The 15,143-nt window shown below is 41.7% G+C and overlaps 1 protein-coding gene across 1 annotated transcript in view; it reads left to right on the top strand.

The window, feature by feature from the left end:
- The window catches only part of LOC311009383 (phospholipid-transporting ATPase ABCA1), a 121,402-nt gene that overhangs the window by 42,878 nt on the left and 63,381 nt on the right, over nt 1–15,143 (top strand). Inside the window, exons 16-24 of the mRNA XM_084003519.1 lie at nt 1,500–1,721; nt 4,750–4,954; nt 5,217–5,333; nt 5,563–5,734; nt 6,834–6,965; nt 7,708–7,847; nt 8,561–8,698; nt 13,115–13,329; nt 14,179–14,257. Of these exons, the coding sequence (XP_083859645.1) occupies nt 1,500–1,721; nt 4,750–4,954; nt 5,217–5,333; nt 5,563–5,734; nt 6,834–6,965; nt 7,708–7,847; nt 8,561–8,698; nt 13,115–13,329; nt 14,179–14,257 (1,420 nt within the window). The remainder of the gene's footprint in view (nt 1–1,499; nt 1,722–4,749; nt 4,955–5,216; nt 5,334–5,562; nt 5,735–6,833; nt 6,966–7,707; nt 7,848–8,560; nt 8,699–13,114; nt 13,330–14,178; nt 14,258–15,143) is intronic.

A 15,143-nucleotide genomic window follows, 5' to 3' on the forward strand; every position in this document is an offset into this window, starting at 1 on the left:
CTCCTCTGGAAAAGGGAAAAAAAGCACGATAATCAAGGTGTATGCGCATATGCAGTACATTATGAAAGGGATTCTTCACCGGTGGAAACATGAATTTGTATTGAAAGTGGGTCATAGATGTAGTTGAAATGTGAAATAAATTTTGAATTTGGTGCCTTCTCAACCGAGAAAAGGGCAGACAGTGACTTTTTGGTGCATGTGGATTGGAAGACAACGACTCCCACAATGCACAGCTCCGCAGAGATCTCCCATCTCTGGGAGAAATGAAGGAATTATGCACAACCATTCCAAAATACTACCAGGTTTCTAACGATACAACGCTTAATGCAAATGGGTGAAGTATTCCTTTAAAGCAGTTATAATAGGTCAGTGTTGTGTTTACAGATTGTTTACATCGCCCTCAAGTGGCCAAAATCAGTTTAGGAAAAACTCTAATAACTGGAATTCTGATTAATTGATTTTAATGTCGGTCAATGATCATAAACATCCAGATGATGGGTCCAGATACATAATCTGTTTATGGGCTCATTGTCTTGTCTGGTCTGGACTCCTCCACTCTTCAGGTTCCTCCGGTCCCTGTCACGCTCCCTCCCCTTATACATGACTTTAGCGTGGATCTACTCGGTGGCCATGATCGTTAAGGGCATCGTCGCCGAGAAAGAGGCGAGGCTTAAGGAGACAGTGAGGATCATGGGCCTGAGAGGCTCCATCTATTGGTTGAGCTGGGCAGTGTCCAGTGTGCTGCCACTGGCCATCAGCGCCGTCCTCCTTTCCGTTATACTCAAGGTGATTTCAGTCTGATTTAACAATGATTCAAGGAGGACCCGACGCTACTTTTGGAGAGTTTTGTCTATCAAGTCTGAGTAGTGTTGAGCCTTTTGTTTGTTGTTGAACTGAATAAAAGGCTCACACAAGTTGTACTTGAGTTAATTTAGTCTGGGCAAATTTAGAGGAGTTCCAATAATGAACATTCATACGCCTACATGTAAGAGTCCTCTATAAGGTTTCTAATCAGAATGGCATTCATTACCATAGCGCTATTATCCCAACAGTGCAAGTGCCTCTTTAAATTAGGCTTGGAGAAGACAACAGTATTATAGTGTAATTTGGGACAATAGATGGATTAAAGTGTAGCTCACTAAAATTAGAGAAGGGTCCTCCTTCAAACAGGCAGAGTAAAAGAGTGACATGTTATGTAATAGAAGTCACCTGGAAAAATGTCCAGGTGTTTAAAAAGGCTCTATTTCTGGCATTCAGAGCATGAATATAGCAGCAAAGGAACGTTAGCTGCTAGCCACCGGCTCAGCTGTCACCATGTTGAGAGCTGTGTACAGCTTTATTAAGCATTTTGAACCACTCTTTTACTCTGCCAACAATCCCATATCTGAATCTCTTTCCTTGATAAATAATCTGCAAGATAATCTGTCAAAACTCAAAGGTTTTGGTCTTTTTTTGTTCATCAAATCCACATTTTTGTTTTCTCCTCTCTCCTGACACAGTACGGCAAAGTGCTGCAATACAGCGACCCCTCGGTAATCTTTGTCTTCCTGCTGGTGTTCTGCCTGGCCACCATCACTCAGTGCTTCTTCATTAGCGTCTTCTTCTCTAAGGCCAACTTAGCAGCGGCGTGCGGCGGCCTCATCTACTTTGTCCTCTACCTGCCGCACCTCCTCTGCTACGCCTGGAGGGATGTCATGGGTTTCCAGGCCAAGGTTGTTGTGGTAAGTCCGTCTTTATCTCTGACATGGTTTTTAATATCTTCCCCCTGCTGCAATTACACACGACGGCTGACTGTATTTTTGAGTTGTATGACTAGGTTGTGTTTTTGCCACGATAATCCCATCTTTTATTCCGAATCTTGGCCGTTAATTCTCTCCGGTTGTCGATATCTGAAAGAGATTCCTTTTCATCCTACCTGCCAAATTCTCCTGTAAAGGAAGTGAGGTGTGTATATCGGATTGTAATATTCACGCTGTCACTATGCATTTGTTCGGACATATTAGCAATCAGAAGAGTTTCTGCTATAACTGGACATAATCAAGTGACAGAACCATTTCCATAAAAGAAGAGTCGAGAGGAAGTAAGAGTTTTTTAGTCCTCTCCGCTAAGAGATAAAGATGAATCGTACACGATTGCTCAACTTTCAGTGTAGCCTTTCCGCCTGACCTTTATGGCGGCGTCGGCATCGTTTGTCCTCCGGCTGTCCTTTCTGCAGACACAGAATCTTGAATCTCCATTGCTGCGCGAGTGCATCATCCAATCATTTCAATCGGGTCATGTTCAACAGTGCAGTATCAGGCAAACAATCTCATGTTTCTTATTTATCGAGTCAGCGATATCTTACGTTTGCGCCTTTCATCTTAAACATTGCTTTTACCGGCGACCAGCGGAAATTACTTGTCTTCGAGTAAGTCCTGTTATTTAAAATTATGTCATTCCTTTACGTTTAAAAACTTCTCTGTGCATTCCCCTTTACGGACTGCATGCAGGTTATGTAGGCATTTTACATATAAAGCACTTCAAACCTTACTTAATCTCTACAGGAAGTGCCATTGCGAGGTCCTCCCCCGGCACTGAGATTTTTCTCCCCCTGCTCAAACGAGATGGATAGCCCTCTAGCCCTCTAATTAGCATGAGCAATGTTCCTCTGACCAAACCACTATCCAGTTCACACTTTGTCAGAGATGCGTGTGAGCTTTCTCTCCCTCCTAACTCGGATGAAAACTACATCGTGCCAGGGCATACAAATCCTATTTTCTCCCTTATTTTTGTACCCACAGTTTTTAATGAGGTAGAAACAAGAGGGTGCCCAGAGTTCTTTTCATGTTTTGGACAACCGGAAATATTTTCAATTAATCGTTCTGTCCTGGAAAAATCCTGAGAAAAAGGACTAATTCCTGCAAAATGATTTAGAACTTCTCAGGTTTTCCATTGCTGAGATCAATTACTTGATCTTTGTTTTGGCAGCTCATTATGCATATGGGTTTTGTTCCTCTTTTTTTGACATATTAATATACAGTTTGCTATATGTGTATACTACAGCATACAGGATACAGGAAATGAGGGTGGAGAGTGAAAATGACTTGCAATAAAGGTCCCCAGCTGAAATCAAAGCGGGTGCAGTATCATCCTTGATCATTCTGCTATTGCAATGTCCTGCAGCTTATTCTTTCAATGAGTTGGAATATTTCGTCCATAAATTATATAAAAAAGAAATTCCGCACAATTTTGGAAAGCTCAAATTGTTGGCCCAGCAGACCGAAACTCCTCCAAAATTAAAGCTGCTTCTCTATTTGACAAGCTGAAACAAGGGAATCGTTCATATTTCTCCTTGTAAACTGACTGAAATACAAAATCTTAGAATATCATCACGATTATTGCCCATCTTCATAGTCAGTAGACTGATAATTGATTGATGTATGGTTATTTCAACTCTTGCCTCCTTTTTGTTTTTGAATATCTAATTCAGGCTGAGAAACTTTTCAAGCAGACCAACTTCGTGTTCTGCCATGTTCATGTAAGACGACGAACTGATACGTTTTTAAAGGAAGCTTCTTCAGACGGATTTATTTGTTTCTGTCTTTCCCAGCCTTCCAGCTCTACTTTTAAAAACAGAAAACATCCTGGAACATAACTTTCGAAGACAGAGCTGGAACTCTGATCGCTCTTCCTCCTAACAATGCTCTTTGTCTGCAGCCGGCTGAATGGAAGCTGAATCCGCAGTGTTGATGCGTGTTCAATAGAGGGGGCTTGTTTTGTCCGCCTCCCAACTCAAACTCCTTTTTCTCAAAAGCCAAATAAGTGGCTCCTGTGGTTTTGTCAGCCGTTCACACCGAGGTCAAGCACGGGGGGCGAACTAGCCCCGCTGTCACCCTTCATCCACTGACTCACTGTTGATTGCAAGTGGAGGACGACACAGGAAGTTGGCGGCAGTGTTAGCAGCCAGGCTCGGTGTCACCGCAGGGCTTTCCACATCCTCTGCCTGGTAATGTGACGTTGGGTAGATGGCATCTATGATTGTTCCGTCTCTCTTCTGCAAATGCTGCTTCTGCCGGAGTGAAAACGCTGCGAGCAAATGAGGCGTGATGAAACAGCTGGCAGGCAACATGGCAACGCAGAGTGATAGGCCATGGTAGATGATGTCTCACGGGCAAAGCATCATTTGCAATTTCCCACTGTATGAAAGCTGCTACAAATCTTTAGTTTTCATTTCATCCTCCGTCCTCGCTCATGTCTAAAACGAAGTCCTGAGAGATGTTAGCGAAGGCAACGCGGCAATTAAACCGTCTTATGCCTGTGTGGATATTTTTCCCTTTGTCTGCCTCGATAATTTATTTATCAGTTGAGTTCATCTTTGGGTTGATGGATTAAGTCCTCACCTGGACAATTTAAGTTAATGTTTTTTGAAAGAATACACACATCTCCTTTCCATCTGAGGATTAGCAGATGGACACCATTCTCATGTCAGCTGTATCCAGCTGCTTAGCTTAGCTTAGCTTAGCATAACGACTGGAAACAGATGGTAACTAGCTCATGTGATATTTTGTTTTTTTAATCCACACAAAAAGTGTATAAATGAGGCGTCACACAGGGTTTGGTGATGGACCATTTATTTACTACCAGCTGCTCGGCATGCCGATACTCCAGGAGGTTGGAGGCATGCTAACCGTGGCTAACAGGCTACATATGTGTCGTTCAAACGTGTCGACCTTCTCACGTTTTGAACTTTGCACGTCTTTCCCTCCCCAGAGTTTGTTGTCATGCGTGGCCTTTGGCTACGGCTGTGAGAACTTCGCCAAGTACGAGGAGCAAGGCATCGGCATTCAGTGGCACAACATCCACAAGAGTCCGGAAGAGGGCGAACGCTACACCTTCATCCTCTCCATCGTCATGATGCTCTTTGATGCCGCGTTCTACTGGCTGCTCACCTGGTACATTGAGAATGTCTTCCCAGGTGATTATTTTTAAGCAGATTAATAAGAATGATGTATTTGTATGTGTCTTGCATGAGATCCGCTCCCCTAGCCCGACTTAACTTCACTCAGTAGTCGATGCAGCCATCCTACCGGGCTAGCCTTATTGCTTTTCTCATCGTAGTCTAATTAAATGGCAGGGTTTGTGCCGCGCTGTCAAGGGGAGAGAGACGTACACATTAAAGTAGCATATTGGCTTAAGCCAAGCCGTTACTATAATCACTCCTCCACACTTGATCCCAGGCCAATATGGAATCCCAAAGCCATGGTACTTCCCTTTTACTGCGTCTTACTGGTGTGGGACTGCCTCGGTGATGGCTGTCGACCCCGGCTTGCTGAAGGACTCCACTGTACACGACGGTAATATTAATTCTCACCTGTGGTGTATAACCTACAGTTATCTTTGAAACCCTATCAGTGTTTTTGACAACAGAAATTGAAGGATTAATAACATATTATGTCCTTGGATTTCTGTTACATGTGCTACCTTTTTGTTAACATTTGAATAATGCATCTACTAGATTGCATTTTTACCTGTTATTCTTCTCTTTTTATATGTGAATGTCTATGAATGCATGTCTTCCTAAAGAGTATCTGGAGATGCCGTCCCCCAATATGAAAGCAGGGGTCTCAGTCCGCAATCTTGTTAAAATCTACAAGACCGGAAAGAAGCTTGCGGTGGACGGGCTCAGTATGGACTTCTATGAGAATCAGATCACATCGTTTCTCGGCCACAACGGAGCTGGAAAAACAACCACGATGTGAGTTTCATTATCTGTTCCTCCCATGCTTTACCACTTGGCTCAATGATCATGTTTTTCCACAGGGTGCGACTAATCTAACTTCTATAGGACGTCGGGAGTGTCGCTACACGAATTCGGTGATCCCTACTTTCAAAGAATTACATCTGGGAGGACATTTATCACACAGAGTCAGCTGTTGTATTGATGGCGGAACTTATCTAATTGCTGTTTTAAAAAAGGAGAAAAAAAAAGGGTGGAAAAGGTTGGATGACAGGAAATAACTGAAAACCCAGTGGCCCCCAAAAAGAATGAGCGAGAGAGAGTGAGCAAGTGATGCAAGACTAAGGGCTGAAGGGAAGACAGCCGCTCTGAGCAACTGTAACGAAACATAACAGAGCACAATAACAGAGAGGACAGAGGAAGGACTCTGTCACACACCGGAGCTCTCTGTGGATGCATTTCCACAGCACGGCTTCTATCTATCTGTGAGACACTGTGTTGCAATTGAGTTTGTGCACAAAAACAAACAAACATGTTGTTTTTTTGGGGGGGGGATGTGAAAAAATCTGGTCACATCCGACGTATCACCCCCACTATCTTGTAACAAAACACTCTGTGTTGATTTTGTCGCTATTTCATGATGTTTTCTTTGGGCTAGTAAGTAATTAATACATAATTAATGACCTGAGACTGAATACAAGTTAATGGAGATGATTTAAATAACCACTGCTCCAAATCTTGCGACACAGGAGTGGTTCCAGTTTTTAGGTCTTTTTCCTACTTTTATGAACATTAAATGAGAACATGTTGAAGAGGTACGACAGCATAATCCGTGTATCATTCGTTCATTCGTTTTTCAAAATAAAACCCCAAATAAAAAAACGAAAAAACGACTCTTATTCTCAGTATTTGTTTCCAAAACCAAAATGAAAAAAAAACGACTCGTTTTTTCGATTTCCGATTTTGTGCTCACATGAAAAATGTAAAAAATTGGGTTATGTTATGTTATTATGTTCAACCTTTTGAGTTTCTTGGCTGTTCTATAATTAGAGATCTCTAAGCGTTATAATCAAGAGATTTGTTTCCTGTTTCCTGTCATTTTTTTACTCTTTTATAGGTCGATTCTGACAGGATTGTTCCCGCCGACATCAGGAACAGCTCTCATCAACGGCTATGACATCCACACCGATATGGACAGCATCCGAAAGTACTTGGGAATGTGCCCACAGCACAACGTCTTATTCGACGAGTGAGTGAACGTAAAACCGTCCATGTTCTCCACTGGTATAATCATGTTTTGCTCCTGGTGTATTTATAACAAAATGCAAGAAAGGGGGGGGGGGGGAACAGATTATTACAGTGTAATTTAATAACATGCATAACGATGGCTCAGTCTCGGCTTATGTTTCACATCAACACATCATTATCCCGCTCCCTTTTTTCTTCTCCCTAAAAACTGAAATGAACTTTGCTCACTCCGTCCACTAAATTCCTCTTAACGACATTATTACCAACCGTCATTCCGTTTTTCCGTTTCACCTTTGAGTCCCCTCTATTCCTCTCTCTCTCTCTCTCTCTCCACAAACTGATTACCTGCAACTCCAGACAAGTCCTACATCATAATTATGGCTAAGCACCTGCAAATTACTGTCATTAATATTAATCCCAGACAGTCAACGCATCTGTATTAAGTACGGGGTTAAAATATTCATGCAAACATAGAGAATAGACATTACGACATATTACGATTCCCACCTGCGAGGCCGTTATGGTGAAACTCCAAGCCTTTTTCTCGAGATTACGTCATTTCACAAAACTGCACTTTGAAGGGACTCAGATCATCTGGCAAGATGAATAAATGTGACTTGTTAGATGTCTCAAGCACTTACGTAGGAATAAGTGGCAGGTGAGGACTTCTTTCTTCACCCGTGCCGCCTCCAATGTCAATCATGTGTTTTTTTTTTTTTTATATTATTTTTCACCTTTTCCAGGCTGACGGTGGAGGAGCACATCTACTTCTACGCCCGGCTGAAAGGATTCAGCCGCAGCGAGGTGAAAATTGAGATGGACCAGATGATTAAGGATGTTGGTTTACCACATAAGCGGAAGGATCTGGCTAAGAACTTGTCAGGTGTGTGTTTGTGTGTGTGCGTGACATGTTTTGTGTGTAGATCAGTGTCTGAAATTATGCAGAGATGTAAATTTCATGTTTTTTTGACGCTTTCGTCGTGTTCTGTGCTTGGTGCATTCATTTCCCCCGGGGAGGAATATCATCCGTGGATTATCCTTTCTATTCAGATTTATGCTGCCTTGTTAAATGCACATGTGCATGCAGCTGTCTCGGCATACGCATGCACTGTACCTGTGTGTCACAGGTTGTAATTCATTGTCTGGGGGGCACGCGCCAGCCCTGCTTGATAAATTGTCCCCGGTCACGGATTGCTTGTGTGCAAAATCACTGAAATATGACTTTCAAGGTTGATGTATGCTGACATTTCCACTACATTAGCACTACATTAGATGCATTTTGAAGAGCCCGCTGTAAGAGTGGAGACCGGTCCAACCTGAGGAAGGTGCATCTCCTTCCCGCCCATCAATCATTTTACACCATCATGTAAAAGACAATAAACCTGGAGAGGTTGATCTTGACACTTTTATTCCATAAACAGTTCCCAATATTGTGTCCATTTTACACAGAGAACCAAATGTTGACAGATGGCTGTGTAGGATTTTTCTCAGATTACAGGCAGAATACTCAGGAGTACCCATTTTACGTCATTTTTACTTGAAATTGAAGACCAAATCTGTGATACTGTAGCTGATGGAGATTGTTCTGTGTTCTAGGTGGGATGCAGAGGAAGCTGTCGGTGGCCATAGCGTTCGTCGGCGGCTCTAAAGTCGTCATCTTGGATGAACCTACAGCAGGAGTGGACCCCTACGCCCGCAGGGGTATCTGGGAGCTGCTGCTCAAATACAAACAAGGTATTGAACTGTTGGTAAGAACCAAGACTCCACCAAAGGCTTCTTAAATCCTCCGTGTTTGTAGAATTGACTGGAATGCACTGTGCGCACGTTTGATCTGTTTCAAACCCCAAAAACTTCCCGAAAACTGAAGCTGAGCTCAGTGTAAACTTTTAACTTTAATGGCTCGGCTGTATCCAATATGAAAGCTGTTAAGGTAATGAACCGTCTAGTGTAGCCAGCAGAAGTTATTTTTTCTCCTTTTTTTTCGCCTTGCCCTCCCTGACACCCAACTGTGGGTGGAGAGAAATTATAATTTGTACTGGAACAGATTGAAATAGAAGTGAAGACAAGTGAATCCAAGAAGCTTTAATTGACATTGCTATTTAACAGAGTCCCTAATTGTCTGCTCCATCAGTCCGCTTGTCACTCTCCGGCCGTATATACTTTGTGGTTGCTCGCGGCTTTAAGCAGGACACGGACATTATGGTCACACATAACTCTCAACAGATGTCTAAATGTTTAATGTGCATTGAGTGACATTCCGCCCTCACTGTGTCATTAGCTTCTCTCTCTCTAATCAAGTCCTTTCACTCCAATTTGGAGGGGGAGATAACTCCGTTATAATGAGAACACCCACATTCGAACTGGTGGGATTGTGCCTCTCCAAGTCTTATTTGCACTACAGCCTTACTAAGGTTTGTCATTAAAGAAAAAAAGGCTACGGGCGGTCTGTTTGTCTGAAAAAAAAAAAAAACAGGAGGCTGAAATTGGATTTAATATCGTGGTTCTTCGTAGCTAATTAAACGTGCAGGTTTTCCACACAGGCTGGTCGGCTTGATTTGTCATAAGTGGATATTGCTTTGATTAAATTCACTCGGAGGCTTATTTGGTCCCCAAATTGCCGAAGGTACAAAGGAACATGGACATGTGCTAATAACTTAAGTTAAACCCTCACTGTAAACGTACGATTGAATAAGTATGCTTGATCCGTTTTGTAGTTAAAAGGGAGTGTTTATCATTTCTTAATAAGGTGGCATGCGGGCATTTTAATAATTCCTTTGCTTGAATTACTTTTGTCACGTGTCATTAAAACATAACCGTAGGAAGCAGCAATTTCAAGTAAAAGGAGAAAATTACAAGTCTTTAATTATGATTAATTACCGTACTAATTATGTTATAGAATGGGCCTTGATGATGATATTAATATCACGGATTTCATACTTTTAGCCTTGCATGTTTTTGCAGTGACAGCATCATTTCCTATCTTCTGATATATTGATTGATAACGTTACCAATTTAGAAGCCTCTGCTGGTGCGTTGAAAGGCCTAGTTCTTTTATAATTCCCTTACTTGGTACTTTTCTCCCACATAGAAAAGTCCAATGTTATTTTACAGCAGTGAACATCATATACACAAAACATATTGATATATATATTTTAAATTCCATAGATTTTTATTCCAGGATTTCTGAATTTTACATTTTTACAGCTTGTATTGGCAGCCATGTAGAATGCCAAAACATTAGCACCCTGAAGTTAAGTGAATAGGATTTAATTAGCACTTATACAGTTAAATATCATCAACTAGCTCCGCCAACATACCATGAGCAATATATTACAGCTCTAAATGTATGAGATCCCCTGGTGAATACTGACTATATACACCTGCATTTAGACGGATATTAAACCTGACACATGTGGGAAGCTGATTCGGTTTGTGAGCAACAAGGTGTGTAAAAACAAAAGTGTGTTTTTGAGCACTTAGACATAATATGGTTTGTAGCAATGCTAGTTTTTGGAGACTGATTGTAGTTGCATTTCAGAGTTTCTCTGATGTATGGGAAAAGTTGAAATACCATACATAATGGATTTTCCCCAGAAATACAAATTAATGGACTGAAGCCAATGTTGCAGTACAAATGGCATAAAAATGATTACAGACTTTTTTTTTTTTCTTTTCTTTTTGTTGTTCATGATCTTACTCAAGTCATTTTCACAACACGGGGAAAAAAAGCCATTCTGAAGATTTTTTGGGGTTAAAAATGCTAATGTGTGAAAGTCAAACGTCTTCAATAAAATACGCTGCAGAGAGTGGAGGGGGAAGACTGGAGCTGGCTATAAACATCATATAACATTTAACACAATACTCCACAAAACAGAAATATATTCTTTCAACTTGTGTTCAGCAAAAAGTTACATTTCCTTTGCAATAGCCACATGCAGCTGAATTTTTATTATTATATTTGGTTAGATTTCTTTTAACTCTTTTGAAATGTATTGACCAAAATTGACTGCAGGTTTTTAACCTGCCAGTTATGGCCTTCCCCACACATGTGTGACTTTTGGCTCCAGTTTCCTCCCAGTCTGCTACCCTTCAAAGCATAAGCAGCTATAGCTAACGGACGGATAGATGGATGATGCCACAAACAGCAAGTTAATACAGTTTTGCCTGCTAATTCATCTTACGCTGTTGTACATAATATCTGTTCAGGCTTACTCACCCACTGTGAAATCCATTTCTATCAACGTGATTTAGAGGGAAGGAAGCGAAATAACAGCAACCACATTTCCAGCCTCACTTTGCTGTATGTAGTGCGAGTGCGGCCAATTTACCTGAACACAGAACCCCATTTGATATATCACTTTGGGCTGTAATGCACCACAACACACGATAAATCAGAATACCTCGCGGGCCATCTGCAGTCCAAATACATTTATTTTACTCTCCAAACTCACAGATGATGCAGTGCGATTTGATTTTTTTTTTTTTTTTTTTTTTTTTTCACTTCGTAAAGCTCAACAAATCCCCAGAAAATCATCTGTGAGTTTGAGCGTCCCATACAAAATGAGCTGGTGCAGTCAAACCAGACATCAAGCAATATCCTCAGCCCACCCCCTTCACAAGCATAGCCTCCCCCCCCCCCTCCTCCCCCCACATATGTTAAATTGACTGGGTTGTGGGCATTCATTCAACTTGGGCATTATGCTGTGGTTTGTATTTTGAGGGATTCAGACTTGCTTGGCATAGCATAAGGAAGCAATACTTAACTGAGAAGGGATGGATTTAGCAGCTCAGCTGGTGGCGGGAGGAGGGGAGGGGGGGTGGCGGAGCAAAATGTCTCCATTGGACGAGTGTGTGTCCTGGGATAATGTGACCTGTGAGGACACAATTTGAACTGGCTCAGTGCAAAAAAAAAAAAAAAAAGCAGCAGAGCACCTGAACTCTTGCAGTAAACACCAAATTCAGTGGATGACGTGTGAAAACTCCATTCACTCAGAGAACATCTCATTGCCATGTTTGGAAAAAACCGACATGCTTTACATGGCACGCCTGTTATCTTCACGTGATGTGATCTGAACCTTGCTGGCTGTTACCATGCTAACAAGTACAGCAGCATTCTATTTACAACCAAAGGATTAGCCAATTAAACGTTTGAGAAAGGAACAGTTAAAGGAATACTTCACCCCCCAAAAATGCTGATTTTGTTAAATAAAGTACTCACCCCGGATTACCTTGAGCTCTCTCGTGTTCCTCCACAATGAACAAATAATCCCCAAATTGAAAAGAATCTTGATGAATTGAAGTACTTTATCAAACATCCATTGACAAACTCTCAAAACTGGTGCAGTGAAAGTCTCATTTTGTGCGGGATGCAGTGAGAAAAGACCTACACCGTTTTCATATAGCATTGAATTTCGTCAAGGATTTTCTGAGTTTTGGGATTCTTTGTTTGAAGAAAATCACCTGTCTTTATAATTTATTAGCTGTAAACAATGTCATTATCTTGGGCTAAAAACTGTCTTTTTCAAAGATACTGACTTCTCAGCTCCATCACTTCCTAATAAAAGATATTGGGTTAAATGTTTCCTGCTTTCAAGTTGACTGGATCAAAAGTTACGCAGTACTCTGTAATACCGCTTTCATTCCGACTGCAGAGACATGACCATGCTGTGACTTCATCACACATCAAGTCCCTATTTCCCCTCCTGATTTCTGGGGTATGTGATTATAAATAAGTGTTATCTGGTTCAGCGTGGTATTAAAGGATTAGAACACCTGTGAACAAACTTGCAATGCTTGCCGCATTTGTTTGTGCTCAGTTTGAAGCCTCTCCAAATCAAAGGACTCACGCCACAAACGAGGGAGTCGGAATAAAAAAAAAAAAAATGTAGCTTCATAGAAAACGCTGGGAAGTAGGCTGAGGGTGGCCTTTATCATCATTTTAATTTTGTCCCAGATTCACACCCACGCACTCGTCTGGAGTTTTGCTTTGTTGCCATGCGGATACGCATGGGTAAGAAACACAGTGGAATTGGCAATAAGGAGATAAGCAACTTCCAAGAAGAGACAGATTGTGATATTGGCTTATCGAGACGTCAGACACCGAGTCTCTCTCTCTCTCTCTCTCTCTCTCTCTCTCCGTCTCTTCCTCAGGTCGCACCATCATTCTCTCCACGCACCACATGGACGAGGCAGACATCTTGGGCGATCGCATCGCCATCATCTCCCACGGCAAGATGCGCTGCTGCGGCTCCTCGCTCTTCCTGAAGAAGTGCTTCGGCAGCGGCTACTACCTCACGCTGGTCCGCGACGGGACTGAAAAGATGGCGGCTCAGCGGAACGGCATCATACGCGGTCGGGCCAAAGAGGTACGAACAGGAACCGCATGTGGTGACTGGGAAAAAAAAAAGTATGTTCCTCAAAGTAATCACAAATATGGTGATTAGGGCCCCTGTAAAGACTGAAATAACTTGGAAGTTGATCATTCTCTTTGACTTCAAGTATCCTTAAAGGAATCTTGAGCTTCAAGCCCCTTTGTCACAACAGCAACCTCCTTTCTGGTCTAGTACTGAACATGGCTCCCTCCCTCCTTTCCACAGAGCTCTCTCTTTGTTTTGCCATCCTCCCCCCCCCCCCTATAATAATCCCTGTTTAGTCTCTCCCAGCATAAGAATTGGCAAATGCCTACGTGCTGGATGATACTAATTGTCACCGGGGAAAGGGGTGATTCTCGCTTTCGCTCGCCAACGGTGCCTCGCACACTTAGTTTTAATCAATAGAAGCAAATGAACAAGATGCACCAATGCCAGCAGGGCGAGAGCAATTACCATTAGTCTGCAGACTGAGTAATTTGTTTGAAATAAATACAGAAACAATATGGAAACACCTTCATGGGCAAGTTGGATCAGGACCACCTTTCCTGGATGATAACTTTGCAAGAAAACAGCCAGTTGGAGAAAGTTTGATCGCCCTTAATAACTGTCATAAAGTTCCTGCAGGGAGGTTTATTCCACCTGTGTTAGAATTCAAATATAATATATATATTGTCTTCACTGAATTTTCTCATGCATACAGTTTTGTTTCGAGCAATTAACTAGAAAGTTACAGATGGCATCCATTACTACATTAATGTCAGAAAGGAGTTGTCAAGGAGACACTGTTCATCATTCTAAGTGGTAAGCGTGATGAGACCTTTCTAATCCAATTGTGATTAACAGCAGGAAGACTGTCCTTCGAGGAGCCGCAGCCCGGATGATGGCATCGGCAGCCAGGGATGGAGCAACTCTGATACCTCAGGTACGAACTTTATCTGCCTTACTACCACTCGTGTTTGAGGATAAACACCTGTAAACCTACACTTTATCCAAATGTCACATGTTGCTCAACATTTCAACAGGTTGAGTTCATATTTGTGCACATATTTCACGTGAAACTGAGAGTGATATCATCTATTCAGCCCCCATATCAAACTGTAAAATGTGTAAGTTAACATACCAAACGGGGAGTTAGGTACTATATCTGTCAGCCTTCTTTTCCAAATGGGTAAACAGTAACCATAAAACTTCTCAAAAACAGCCTCGTCCACGTGTACCGAAGGGCCATTTGCTCATAGATTTCTTTTCTTTTTTCATCATTTCAATTCCAGACCAACACACCACAGCGGTAGTAAAGTAGCTGCTGCCTTTAGATATCGTGAAATGTTCTCACCCCTGGTAGAGTGCACTTTAATGTCCCAGTAAAATGGTAGGTACAAATGGGAAAGTGGGATTTATTTTTTCTCATGATAGACAAAGAGGAGAGCTTTTTGAGTGTCTAAAAACGAGGAGACAATATAGAAAATGATGATTCCCTGTAAATGAATAATGATCTTTTTTAAAAAAAAAAATATTTTCTAGCAGTGTTTTATATATTAAGATACTATGTCTTTTCTTTTGGTTGGCACACTATCTCAATTAATGTTATCTTAATCTAGCCAGCACTAAAAAGTCTGATACTTAAATATTTTGAGCACCAATATTGTGGCCTCGTCATTCTTGTCCTATCCCACATCCTAAAGGGTCAGACTGACAATGTAAAGCAGCTATAATCACTATTAAAATGACAATGTATCAAATGACGTGTAAAAAAAAAAAAGCTCATTGTTCATCCGTCCGTGCAAATGATCAATCTCATTTTCACACAC

Source organism: Eutrigla gurnardus, assembly GCF_963514095.1.
Source record: "Eutrigla gurnardus genome assembly, chromosome: 23".
NCBI lineage: Eukaryota > Metazoa > Chordata > Actinopteri > Perciformes > Triglidae > Eutrigla > Eutrigla gurnardus.